This window comes from Globicephala melas, chromosome 8 (assembly GCF_963455315.2).
Source record: "Globicephala melas chromosome 8, mGloMel1.2, whole genome shotgun sequence".
Classification (NCBI taxonomy): Eukaryota; Metazoa; Chordata; class Mammalia; order Artiodactyla; family Delphinidae; genus Globicephala; species Globicephala melas.
Genome location: NC_083321.1, coordinates 75,629,791 through 75,644,329, shown reverse-complemented (window position 1 = coordinate 75,644,329; position 14,539 = coordinate 75,629,791). Strand labels below are relative to the sequence as shown.

Here is a 14,539-nt window from a genome sequence, read left to right as displayed (position 1 = left end):
TCTAAGAAATGTTAATAATTGAAAGCATGTTTGTTAAAGCAGCTTTTCAGTGACTTCAAAGTTTCGTGGTTACCTAAGTTTTCTGCATGCTCAGAGTATCTTGATCATAACTGTCATAGGAAGCAGTGTAAAAGGTGGTTATTGCTAAGCCATTCTCCTCCAAGAGACAGAAAACATGTTCTGTTCTCTCAGCAACCCACTCCTTTCTAACAGGACAACCCCTCAATTACTATCTGTGGAAAAGGAAATCCAATGGAAATAAAGATACTGTTAAAGGGCACAATTAAGCTCATGTAGACTATCAGAGAGAGGTAGACAGGAGTACTCAGCCAGCCCAATTTAATTCCACTTTGATGAGTGCCAAGGCTCCCATATTTAAATTAACACAAGTCTAACTGCTCTTATACATGTCTCTGAAGAAGAACCTTAAAGCACCACATTCCTCATCTACCAGTTCCTAAATTAATTACAGTTCATTTGAAAGATACAATTATTTCTGCTCATTTAACTCAAATTCTAATGAATAACTATAAGAACCAAATGAATAGTGGAAGTAATTACACATCCACACCTTTGACTAGGTTGCCCAGCTAAACAAGCAAAACAACATTAGTGGAATAAGCAACAGTGAAGTAGCTCTTGCAGGGTAAACAAGCATCTACAGTGAGTTCCAGTAAACCAAATAAAACCTAGGTGCAAATTAAAATACCAAAAATAGCCTAAAACAATAGTAGTTCTCACTAAAAGCTGAAGGATGACCAAGTAAATAGTGCAATAACTACAGAAAGTCTTTCAAATTCCTTAAACTTGTCATTGTTCCTCCCTTTTATTTAACTCCTTCCCTGTGCCATCAAAAACTGGTAGCAAAGTGGACCCTGAACACACACAAAATAGAGACTGGCTTAAAGTGAAACACAGCAAATGGAAGGCAAGAGTACCTCACCCTTTCCAAGATAGTTCAATGTGGCCTTGGCATTTAGGGTTATCTTTCATACTAAACAACTACTTTATCTCCAGATCACAAGTGCACCATGACAGTATACTTCCAACTGAGGTCTGTGGCCACAGAGGGTAGGCACCTTTAAGAAACTATGTGCTTCCCAAATGAACTTATCTATGAAACAGACTCACAGACACACAGAACAGACTTGCAGACTTGTGGTTGCCGGGGCGGGGGGCGGGGGGGTGGGGGGTGTTAGGAGTTGGGGATTAGCAGATGCAAACTACTATATAGAGAATGAATAAACAACAAGGTTCTACTGTATAGCACAGGGAGCTATATTCAATATCCTGTGATAAAACATAATGGAAAAGAATATGAAAAAGAATGTATATGTATGACAGAATCACTTTGCTGTACAGCAGAAAGTAACACTTCTACCACTCAGATAGGTGCTCTTCTTATTTGTGTCATGGATCGCTAGTGTCAGGAACAACTGCTTTAAGAACAGAGGCAATACAACCAAGAATAAAGTTTGTGAGAGAGACAAGGCCATCATCAGGACAAGCTGATTCTGAAGAACTGTACTTTCAGTCAGGAAAACAGTGAGAAAATGAATCATCAACACACACAAGATATTATCAACAGTCTTTGTATGAGAGAAAATGTCATTTCAGCAAAATAACATCATCCATTGGTTAAATGTAGTCTAAAAGTTTTGAATTGGTTTCACAGTATTATTTATATTTAATGTGTAAACTGACTTGCTTTTAAGATTGCATGAATAAGCATAACAATTATAGTTTCATGCAGGTATATTTTTAACTATCATAATTAATAATATTAGAGTCCACTAACTTTTTTTTTCTTTGAAAGAAGTCCAGCCGTACAAGGTTGAGAAACAATCTCCTAAAGGTAGAGGAAATACCTGGCCAATTCCACCTTAAGGTGATGAGAGGAAGTGGACAGTGATAAGAAAGAAGGGATGGCCAAGATGTTGCTGGGCAGGTGGGAGGAAAGAATGTCGACAGGCTTAGGCTCTCTCCACCCAATCAATTCAATCAATTCGATTCAATGAGTAAAATTCCATTTCTGCCTATTTCCCCCCTCTTTTTCTCTTCTTTTCTTGGGAAGGGAGGGTCTGTCTATTCTTGTAAAGACAAAGCTCTACTCAACGATGGTTCTTTGAATTCAAAAGTATAAAAAGAGAAAGTAAAGGGGGGAATTATATGAGAAAGCCATTTTGAAATGTTTCTTTGGATATAATCTATAAAAGGAGAAAATTAATAAGCAAAACTAGCCTATAATTTCACAACCCAAATTTTAAGACTGGCACCTGTTAAAGGAACAAAGTTCATAGAGTAACATTTGATAAAAAGGGTGGAGATTGTGAGTCACACAGCATGAACTAGAACCCAATTCACCTGTATCATATATTCTCAAATACCACTCACCAAATGTCTATATGGCATGTAACAAAATGAACAAATAATCCTAATGGTAAGATTTTTATAAATGCTCCCTCATTTTACAGGAAAGGTAGGACCCAGAGATTAAGTTATTTGCTAATTATCACAGAGCATTTGACAGCACCAGAACTTAAACTCAGGTCTACGTTAAGTCACTATGTTAACTCAGTTAACTGTCACCCATTTTCTCAGAGTGGATATGAATGTGAAATGCAATAATTCATCTTAAAAATATGGTAAGTATCTTACATATATTATTTAAAATTCAAAGTTATTGTTATTTTAAATTATTTAAAATTTTAAAATTGAAAGTCAAGGTCCTCATTTATAAGTATCCTTCAAAATACTCTACTAAAGAAATGCACATCCTGAACAAAAGATTAAGGAGCATATGTGACTCCTACTGGAACAGTAAAGCATGTATTACCCAAGAGAGCATGCCAAGACTTTCACCAGAAAAGTTATTAACTAGGTTGGAAATAATATAAGATGCTTAGAAATGCACTGATGATTGTCAGCTCAGGAAAGTCTTATTAAGAAACCATTAACTATAAATGAAAATGACAGCAAAGTGCTACAAATAAATCTGAAATGGATAATGGATACACTTATTGAAACAGCACGTATGGAGAAAGGAAAGGCATAGTTTAAGGTTAGGGAAAGTGAAGGCTTCCTAGGGCAGAAAGGAAAAACAGTTAGAAGGGGCAGGACTGGGAGAAGGAGGGCTCCTTGGTGGATCTTTGGGATGGAATTAAGCTGGCTTCAAGTCCTTTAGACACACTCCGATCCTCCTACAGGAGCAGCTTCAGAGAGCAGGCATTTAGCAGCTGCAGCCTAACCTCAGAGCATCCTCCCCAAGGGACAGAAGGTCACTTGGAGCAGCACCATCATGTGACTTCAAGGGTTTCTCAGCTCCAGATCTTTCCCATTTGGAAGCTAATGTTGGGAATTCATTTAACAAGGAATAAAACATTTTCTTTCTACTACAAGAGAAGTAATAATCAAATGTTAGTTAACGTAATGTACTCTCATCACAAACCTAAGAATCCTAGAAAGACAGGTTGTATATTTAAACGTACAAGTTCAAGTTCATGAGGCAGGGTCTGTATGTTCAAGGAACTTACACTCTCCAGACTTCTTCACTTATGAATGGAAGAACAAACCTATAAAGATGGGAATCACCTGATTTTTGCAAGGTTAGATTCAATCATAGTAAAGTTCATAATATTACTAGTAAAACGATGCACATTTCAGAGGTTTTATCACATATGGTAGACCATATGGTAGCTCCAGCAAGAGTCAGCCTGGCATTCAACACTGAGACGGGGAAACTCTTTTTGAAAAGGCATCATGCTCCCTAAGATGCAGAGGCTAGTCCAGAGACCTCAAGTGGGATTTGCAAATCGGAAAGAAGGAGAGTTCACATTTGTGTATACATAAGATGGACAGAACTGCAGATAAACTAGTAGTTTTCACAAATCAGTAAATACTATCATTACCAGTAGCCTCAAATTCAGAAATTAAGTGAATTAGACATAGAACATTATTTCCTTTACCCTGGTTAAGTAACACAAGTGATAAGTAGATGTTTTCACATTTGGGATGGTAAAATAAAAAGCATTTGGGAGCACACTAATTTCAAGACATTTTGCTAAGATTCAACCTTAGTACGAATACATACTTCCAAATAGCGATCAGATGCTAACGTTGTCTTACTTTCAGACACGTGCACATCTCCATCATGTTGTTACTGACCTTGCACTTGACATATCAATGATGCTTCCCCTACCTATGTCCTGGGAATTGCTAGATGGATCACCCAAAGGCCTCTCCACCTTAACAAAAATATCTCGCTCACCTATGGGAGACCAGAATTTCCAGGGGTTCGTTTCAGAGGCTTTCAGAAACCTTTATTAAAGTGCAAATAGGTCCTGGGGAAGGTAACAAAACAAATTAAGCCTTATCATTTAGTCAGTCAATTCTCTGTAAGAGAAAGTAGAGTTTCTTTTACTAAGACTCTCGTAGGTCCTAGTAATTGAAAATGAAGATCCAGGGGATGCAGGAAGTACAGAAAATCTGAACAGGAGGTGTGTGGGAAAGGAGGTGGGAGAACCTCCTAAAGGCAGTCTTTACTTTCTATAGATCGTCAGAAGTTCTGATTGGTCTTTAGCCACTGAACTCTCATCCCCAGTGACTGGACCAACACCAGTTACGATGCAAACCAAAAATTAAGTCGCACAAAAATCTTGTAAAGAGATAAGATCCACTGGTGCCGCTCTGTCTTCATCTTATTAAATCGCAAAACTACAAATTTATACATGTTTTTAAAAGGCCAATTCAATGACTGGTTGTGCCCAATGAAGAGCCACTGAGGTACATAAGAAATTAATCATTTTCTTTGAATATCACTAAAACGAACTTCATTTTTATCCTTAAGATAATCTCGAATCCCTCCTTAAGGACTTTTTTTTAAGTGTTCAAACTAGGTACAGTAAAATAACAAAAAAGACCAATAGTCCCCAACATTTTTCCAGGAGCGTTATACAAAAAGATGACTTTGAACAACGTTCCTCAGGATATACTCCGGGGTCTAGTAGAGAGAGACCTTTCCCTTCTCTGTAGACTTGGGAGTAAATAAGTCAAGAACACCTACGAACAAATTTTGTTGGTCACCAGCAGGGGAGCTCTTCAGCTTTTGTCCCCAAACCCATTCAAACAAAAGAAGCTTCTCTTCCTCCAACCCACCCCTCAGACCCACACCCCGGGGGGACTCTCCAGATCCCCGCGCCCTCTCCACCCATTCCCCGCCGGGGGAACTTACTCCTCAGCGCCCCGATGAGCAGAGAGCCGTCCTTAATGAGCTCTTTGATGAACTTGTTGGTTCGCTCCAGCTCAATCTCGTGACACTGCAGGCGCTCCCTGAAATCCGGGCTGTCCAAGTAGGAGTCGCTGAACTCCAGAGTCGGCAGCCCCATGGCACAGGCACTGCCAGCGGCCGCCGAGGACACGTCCGGGCCGGCGGTCAGGGCGGGGACAGCCGGCGACCACGGCCGGCTCAGGGGACGCGCGATCGCGGGGAACTAGCCGGGACGCAAGGGGACGCGCAAGGGAAACGGCTCCCGCGCGCCGCGCCGCCTGCGCGGGGCTCCGCGGCGCGCGGACGCCTCCGGGCTCAGGCTTCTTCCCCGGAGGCGAGGCGAGCGCACACACGGGAGGCGGGCCGAGGCGCGGGTCCGCTCAGGTCGTTGTCACCCGGACGCATCGTCGCCGGGAGCGCGGAGGCCGCGGAGGCTCAGGGCCGCGGCCGGAGCAGGAAAGTTCTCTCGCGGCGCGCAGACACTTCCGGCAGCTCAGCTCTCCTGCTCCCTTGACAGTCGTTTGCGCTGGGAGTCAGAAGCGCCCAGCCGCCCCTCCGGCCGGGCCGGGGAAACCCTCCCCCTCGCTGGACGCAGGCTCAGAGCGCTCGCAGACCCTGCCGGGCTCGGAGACCCTCCTCCCGCCGCGGCGCTCCCAGCCCGCGCCGCCCCGCCCCTCCTCCCGTTTACCCTCCTGCCCCCGCCCGCCCGCACTTAGCTCCCGGGCTCCGCTCAGTTGCCGCGCGACAGCGCTTCTGCCTGCGCCCGGGGGTTAACTCTGCCCCTCCTGGGCGGCCGCTCCCCTTAGCCCGCGGTGACACTTCGGGGTCCGCCACCCACAAAATGAGCTCCAACTCCCAACATGCCTCCCTACCCCTGCCTCACCACCCACTCCCTGGAATTCTCTGGGAGAGAAGCCAACGTTAACTTTCTCTAAAGTTTGAAGCCTGGTTGGAAGATGCTACTTTCGAGCGTTAGTTTAGATTTTGCTTCGCGAGTCTGCACTGAATGCATATATATTCCAGGTTGAAAAGTTTTACTTTTTCCCACTGTTCACTGCATTGATCCTAGAAAGTCAGGTTTTTTATATTCAAAACGAAAAGCTACATAGGCCTAAGGCGGTTTGTTGTTGTTGTTTTTCTTAGTTGCTGTGAAGGTGGGAAGATTTTAGGTCGTTTTTATTCCCCAAACTAGCACCTCGGACTTAGGTGTTCCTCTTGTAGAAGAATAACTATTTGTATCACAATACTACTTTTTATCGTCACCTTGATGGAATTGCCCCCAAAGCATGGAGCTTTTCAAACTGTTGAAGTTGGCTGAAGTTCCAAATGAATAGTTACTTCATACCAAGAGGCAGTTATCCCTCTGGTAGAGGATCACCTAATAAATTTCTGTTCTCTCAAAACCTTGACAGCAAAAGAAACTGCTGCTTTACATCTAGTCCTGCCATCATCTATAGGATTTCTGAGAACTCAGTTATTTTTCTTAAGGATCTGCTTTTAATTTCTATGTTTTCATTGCTTCGTCCTTTTGAACCATCTGTTAAAAAAAACTCTTCTACAGATCATGGGAAAAATTCCATTAAAGTGCTTTACATTTTTCCCAATTAAGTTTCAGAATCTGTCAAGACTTTTAGTTCTTTTTTTAAGTACACATGAACATTAAAAATAGCATGGAAACCTTAAACCAAGACTGATAAGATGATGTAAACAGTGTATTTGATAGCTTTGATTTTATTTTCTTCTAAGCCAAGGAAGTTGGACTTTAACCTTCCATCCATATTTACATCATTAGACCTCAAAATATTGGCAGAATGGCCAATTACCACTAGAGTCCTCCTCACTTTTAGTGTCTGTCTTGTGTCTGTCAGTTAAATATGCCTCATTTGGGAAAGTGGGGTGGGGTGGAGGGCAATAATGCTATTTGTTAGTTGATGTAGTGATAGAAGCTGCAGTGGTGCAGTTTTTCACCTAAGGTGATTTTACATCTGTTCATCACCAGCCTGAAAGACAAAAAGTTAGGCCAAACAAGTAGTTCCCTTTCAACTTTTGCCATGTTGCTGTTACAAGCAACTAAATCCAATACCAATTGCTGAGATATGAAACAGGATAAAATATAACAGTCTCTTCCTGTTTTTCATTAAATGGAAGTCCTGTGATTAATTCTTTAAAAATGCAACATTCTTTGATAAGTTTCATTTAGTAAGTTGGATTTCAATTTTCATTTTTTCTTTAAAAGTTTTATATGTCAGGACAGATTTATTCTAGATTCTAAGATATAAATTATCATTTACCCATTCATGTATGTAATTGCATGTTTTATGCCTACTGTATACATTATTAGGATCTGGGCAGAGAAGCAATTTATATGGAAAGTTAAAGCAAAGCATTGTGCCTGACCTCAAGCAGTTCTCGGAATAAAAAACAGAGAATGAGTATCTGTATATCACATGGGGCAGAATGTGCTATGTTACAGAGGCTCACACAGACATTGGACCAATAATCACTGATGCTGTTATCAATATGTTTCCACTCAGACCCATCACTGCATTTACATGGGGTTAGGATATTTCCTCCTACCCTCCATCATTTAGCCTCTAAAGTTTAGTATGTTATAATGGACTTTCTCCCTTGTAGGTCCTTTCAGAGTCACTCTTGACTTATTCCTGTGAATCACACTTTAATTATACCTGCTAGTCAGGCTTTCTCTTATGCCACATTAATCCAGTCACTCGAGAGACACCAGAAATGGTTTTGCTTTAAGGTGGATTTATGGTCAGTTTTGAACCGTTGTTTTCGTGCTTTATTTCCCTACCATAATAATGGAACTAGATTCTTTCTAAAAGAATAGCCTTTCTAAAAAAAAGAGTGTCCATACTTGCAAGTTATTTTTCATAGGAAATTTTAATGGATTGAAATGTAGCCTCTCCAAAAATTTCTGCTTCATAGTATGTGGCCCTGTCAGCTGCATGGTGAGTTTCACAAATACTATTGGCTGACACACTCTTTGGCATGTCTGTTTGCTTGTTTAATTCTGAAATGGGGTGTACGGGGCTTTGTTTATTTTAAAGAGCAAAATAGTGAGGTGAGGTTAGTAAACTAATATATGTTTGTAAATCTGACTAAAACATTTTTCTTGACCTATATCATGTCTGGCACTTAAGCCTGGTGCTTAATTTGTACTCAGTAAGTGTCACTGTTGGATTATTATTATTTTTCAATTAGTTTTGTAGATGTAGGCCTCCCAGACTCAGATATTCTGAGGCTAAATTCAGGCCTGGTAAGAGATGACAAAACAGAAGGCGAATGTACCTAAGGAGACTAAATGTACCCTTCAGTACCCTTCCATGGTGAGAAGGCAGTGTCACTGTCCCTGTTTGCATTTCACCCCGGGTGTTATCTTTTCTCTTTTCTCAAAGCATACTCCTTGAAAGTGGGTTTTGCATCATTGTATTTCAACTTTATGTCACATCTAGAAATACAACATTGAATCCAAATGAGCAAAACACATGATTCAATTTTTTAACAATTTTTTTGTTGTGATAAAATATATAACATAAAATTTACCATTTTAACCATTTTAAAGTGTACATTTCAGTGTCATTAAGTATATTGTTGTGCAGCTAGCACCACCATCCAACTCCAGAACTTTTTTATCTTCTCCAGCTGAAACTCTATTCCCCTTCAACAACAACTTCCCATACCCCTCTTTCCCCAGCCCCTGGTCAGCACCATTTTATTTTCTGTCTCTGTGAATTTGACTTCTCTAAGTACCTCATACAAGCAAAATCACACAATATTTGTCTTTTGTGTCTGGCTTATTTCACTTAAATTATTTCATTATTAGAGAAGCAAAGAAGACATAAGAATCAGTTAATGGAAGCAGCAAGTCAAGACCACAGACTAAGGGAGCAGGAATAACTGCAGAGGGTAGAATTTGTCCCATGTGACACTATGACTTCTAAAGTACCTTCTAGAGCTAAGATTTTATTATGATGACAGATTTCTGAAGAACAGGCTGAAGGAAAAGAACAGAATTCTAAGTATGAAAGCATCATGGACTAACTACATTTACGAGGGAGAAGAAACAGAGAGATTGAGAGAGGGAGGGAGAAATTGATTTAACTGAGGAAAGTTTTTTGGTATTTTGTTTTGTTTTGTTTTAAGTATAGATTTCAATTTCCATTTAGTATTGCCCCCTTGTGGCAAACCATGATGTTTGCTGACAAAAATTGACAAAGCTGTAAAGAAAGCAAAACCTAAGGGGACTAAAATGTCCTGCGCACGTCCATGTGCTGGGTTTGATGCACAGAGTGCTTTCATATATCGCAGAGTGCTTATGTGTATCACCTCATCTAAGCTTCTCCACAAGCCTGTGAAATAGGTATTGTTTAAGGACTGCAAGCCTCATTTTTAAGAGGAGAGGAAATTATGACTGAAAATGGTTAAATAGATAGAAGGTACTGGAGTTGGGATTTCAACCTAAGTGTATCTAGTTCCAAAGGCCATGCTTAAAAGAACCAAATGCACTCAACAAAGAGTTTTAGGCATCAGTTATACGCCTGTGCTGCTGCAGATGCTGAGAATACAGGGGTAAGCAAAAACTCACCTTGTTCCTGCTATAAACTTTCAGTCTAGTGAATTATAGTAGAGACATTAATTAAATGGTTACACAAAGGCGTAGAGACATTAATTAAATGGTTGCACAAAGGCCATTTATTAGCTATATGATTAAGGGAGTTTCACTTTTCAGGCTTTCTGTCTTCCCAAAATATAAAATTATTTTATATTTTTATATAAATTTATATAATTTTTAAAAATTTATTTGTTTTTGGCTGCGTTGGGTCTTTGTTGCTGCGCGCAGGCTTTCTCTAGTTGCAGTGAGTGGGGGCTACTCTTAGTTGTGGTGCGCGGGCTTCTCATTGCGGTGGCTTCTCTTGTCACGGAGCACAGGCTCTAGGTGCACGAGCCTCAGTAGCTGTGGCACATGGGCTCAGTAGTTGTGGCTCATGGACTCTAGAGCGCAGGTTCAGCAACTGTGGCACACGGGCCCAGTTGCTCCGCGGCACGTGGGATCCTCCCATACCAGGGCTTGAACCTGTGTTCCCTGCATTGGCAGGCAGATTCTTAACCACTGTGCCACCAGGGAAGTCCTATATAATATAATTAATAAATAATAATTACTATTTATTAATAATGATAATGGCTATTATTTATTAAGCACTTGCAATGTGCCAGTCACTGTCCTAACCTCTTTACATTTGCTGTTTCACTCAGGTCCGTTTTAGCTCTATACCTGAGATATTGCTGTGCCTCAGAGTTAGGATGGGGAATCTCCTCCACACTTTCAATAAGAATTAACGATGGGTAGAGTGTTTTTGACATTTTGCCCATGTGTAGTCAGAAACTTACCGCTGTTCGGAAGAGGATGTTTTGAACCTCCTTAGCTCTCACACTGTGGATTCCACAGCGACCACCGGGCATGCGGGAAGGAAGGAAGCTTTGACTGAGCAGCTACAGTGCCCCTGAGCCCACTTGGCCTATCACTCCTCACCCTAACTTGGGAGGTAAGAATTTTATAATGAAGATGAGGACATTGAGGTAGAAAACCCACAAACAACAAATCAACCCTCCAGGATAAACAGAGCCGTTTCTGACTCCAAGACTACACGACGATGAACATCTCTGTTAAGACACCACATATGCATTTGTGATCATTTTTGTATAGCTCTTCCTCCACACTTACATCCTCTGTTTTTAGACTCTAAACTTTTAGACCATGTCTTATTCTTGGTATCTCTTGCACTTCACACGCTAGCAACCCACAGAGGACACCTAACTAATGTTTTGAACCCCTGATCATCTTCTAAAACTAGTTTCTTGGGTTTTCTGGTAGAGGTGCCTGAACGGATCTGTAGAGACTCAGAGGAAGGGTCCTCCCATTTGGCTTGGAGGGCTCTCTGATCATGAAAGGCAGCATGGAGCTCATTATCCGTGCTTCCTGGCCACCAGCATGTCTGTGCTCCCACTGCTGCCCCCCAGCCCACTGTAACAGGCCCTAACTAAGGCAGTGAAAAAAGTGAAGAAGAAAATAACAAACCCAGAAGAAACTTAAGGAAACTAACTCAAATAAATGAGTCCACACCCAGCAAGGAAAAGTCATAACTCAATCAGAGTGAAGCACACTAATGAGTGTGATAAGAAGGATAATTGAAAAAGAACAGACCCACAGTCTCCATAGTTTGAGCATTTCAGATGGAAAAAGACCAAATCTGCAACCCGTAGTCACAGTGGCAGCTTCCTTTATGAGAAATAAAATGCAAGTTATTATCCCTGAAAATGTACATTCACTTACATTCTGTCAGTCTGAATTGTATCTGATAATGGAATTAGAAAATTTTACAAAATAATATATAATAATGACAAAGTTATTTTTTCAGAAGGGGTGAGTTCTTATTTTTACATTTATTAGAGAACTCTTTTTTTTCCCCTCCTGCTGCCAGTTTATTAAACTTTTATTGAGACAGACATGACTTACAGAGATTAGCTTTAGTTTACTCGATAAATAAAAGTAGTCTAACTGGTCTCAATTTCACATAATGCTGCAGCACATTTAGCCTTTCTAATCCTTTCCTCTGTGATCTTTTGAAGAATGCTTCAAAGATTTGTGAAGCTCTCTGAACTGTGTTACATTATGGTGTCGAGTAGAACAACATTTACCATATAGTGAAAATCTCGTTGGTATGAGAGACAAATATCTGATGAATTATTGTCACTTTTCTAAACTTGCTTTTCCACCCAAACTTTGTATTATAAAAATTTTCAAACGTGCAAAAAGTTGAAAAAAGTAACACTATGTATATATATAGTTGGTTGAGATGCTCAAACCATCTATATATATGTAAAATTAGGAGAGAGAAACAAATATGGCAAAATGTGGACATTTTTTGAATATAGGTAGAGAGCATGTAGGTATCTATTATACACAGAGTTATAATATATATAATCTATTTATCTATCTATAATATCTAAATATAAAACATGTTTTATCTACTGTATATAATAGATGTCTAGATATAGATATAGCAATATAATATGTACATATGTAATATATGTATATATTTTTTCTGAAACGTTTAAAGTAAATATTAGACATCTTGACACATATATCACCAAAGAAAAATGACATTCTCCCACGTAAATAAAACTTAAAGAAAATACATGATAAAAAATATCATCAAATATCCCATTGTTCCAAAAATGCTCTCTGTAGCTTAAGAAAAAAGCAAAACAGGATCTAACCAACGTTCCAAACTCAGTCAGTGGCCCATGTAACCGCAAAGTACCATTTTGGAGGGCAGAACACAAGCTTATCAATCATCACTTCACTAATTCAGAATTTGAAATAGCTGAGCCTAGAGTATATGAGGTTTCCCTTCACACTGTACAGAAGAAACTGTTTGCTAATCAAATTAGTGGAATACGACTGTAGAAGAGAACCATTCCAAAATCCCTAAGCCCCTAAATTTGCCACTGGGGGCTTCTAGGAGAGGACTGCCACAGGGAAAAAGAATGCTACACAAAATGCACTGTCTGACAGAGTGTGTGATCAGTAAATATTTTTTGACTAAATTAATGAATGAAATACTGGGGACCTAAGGCAAACAACATCAACATTACCTGGGAACTGGTTAGAAGTGCAAATTTGGGGACTCCACCCTCCTTCTCTGAAATCCAAAACTCTAGGTGGGACCTGGCATCTGTATTTTAACAAACTCTCCAGGTAATATTGATGCTGGCTAAAGTTTGAGAACAGCTGATCTAGAACGATTCCTAGTAGGTATCAAGATGGAAGAGGAGTCTCAGAAAATGGAGTGGAGGACATAGCTTAGCCTTGGGAGAAAAGGTAAGTGAAATGACAAGCAGATGCTTACCTTTTTGGAACAATGGGATATTTGATGATATTTTTTATCATGTATTTTCTTTAAGTTTTAATTATGTTGGAGAATGTCATCATTAACATCAATTTAATGGACCAACATTTAAACAATTTCCCTGTTTAGATCTTCAATCTTCTACCTAGACAAAATCTTTCTGAATCTGAACAGTTGAATAAATTTAGTACCCTAAAGTTATAAAATGGCCAATCATAATTTCTCTTAAGTATTGTAGTATTTTCATAAATTTTTGTAAAATTTCAATTTAATTCTGCAAGTCAATTGAAGTTTCTAAATTGAAGTTATTTTTAAAAATCAAATTTCATAAATATTACAAGTATATAAAATATCAAACTACTTTTTACCTGAAAATATAATACTATAGTTTTGATTCTTTTAAATCTTTCTCAATGTACTAAATTTTAAATTTCCTTGGGGTTAAAAGATGCATTTACCACTTAGGAACACTGTTATTGTCTCAGTTGACTGAGGTTATTTAGATCAGATAGTTCAGCTATGATGCTGACTAGATTCTTGTTCAGAACTAGAATGGGACTGTGGATAATCTTTTTCATAGCTACTGTGTCATTCTTCCATAACTCAAGTAGGTGGTCATAAGCCATGAACCTGAATTGAAATTATTCACACTATATCAGTGGCTTTCCATATTTTTGACTCAACTCATATAAAAAGAAATGAATACATTTCATATGATACAGGTATATTATATATATAAGTATATATTTTATTTTTTTTAAACAATTGCTCATTCCAACCCACAAAATAGATTCCATGATACATTAGTAAGAAGCATTTCCCATTTACGAAAAGTTCCACGCTACTTCATTTTTTGTATCCATTCAAAGACGTCTTCACTGCCTATCCAGAGTGATCACTTAAATTGAATTTGCATTTTAGGACTCTGTTATGGACTGAATTTTGTCACCCCCAAATTCATACATTAAAGCCCTAGCTTCCAATGTGAGTGTATCAGAGATAGTCTTTAAAAAGGTTAAATAGGTCAACTCTATAGAACTGGTGTCCTTAAAAAAGAGGAAGAGACACATTTCTTTTCACCATGTGAAGACACAGGAAGAAGGCAGCCATCTGAACCAAAAACAGAAGTCTCACAAGAAACCAAACCCTGTGGGAACTTTGATCTTGGGCTTTCCAGCTTCCATGAGCTGTGAGAAAATAAGCTTCTCTTTTTTAAGTCACCTAATCTATGGTATTTTTTTATGGCAGCCTGAGCAGTCTAGGAGAGACTCTATTAAAAACATGTAAGTGCAAAAATTAACTTAATAGGATTCTTAATGGAATGCATTTTCTTATATTTTGG

The 14,539-nt window shown here is 39.3% G+C and overlaps 1 protein-coding gene across 2 annotated transcripts in view; it reads right to left on the bottom strand.

The window, feature by feature from the left end:
• The window catches only part of ARHGAP42 (Rho GTPase activating protein 42), a 287,432-nt gene extending 281,530 nt beyond the window's left edge, over window positions 1-5,902 (bottom strand). For both annotated transcript variants that reach the window (XM_060303949.1, XM_030883708.2), the window contains exon 1: window positions 5,231-5,902. In XM_060303949.1, coding sequence (XP_060159932.1) covers window positions 5,231-5,384 — 154 coding nt within the window. In that variant the 5' untranslated portion in view covers window positions 5,385-5,902. The remainder of the gene's footprint in view (window positions 1-5,230) is intronic.
• Window positions 5,903-14,539: the final 8,637 nt, after the last annotated feature.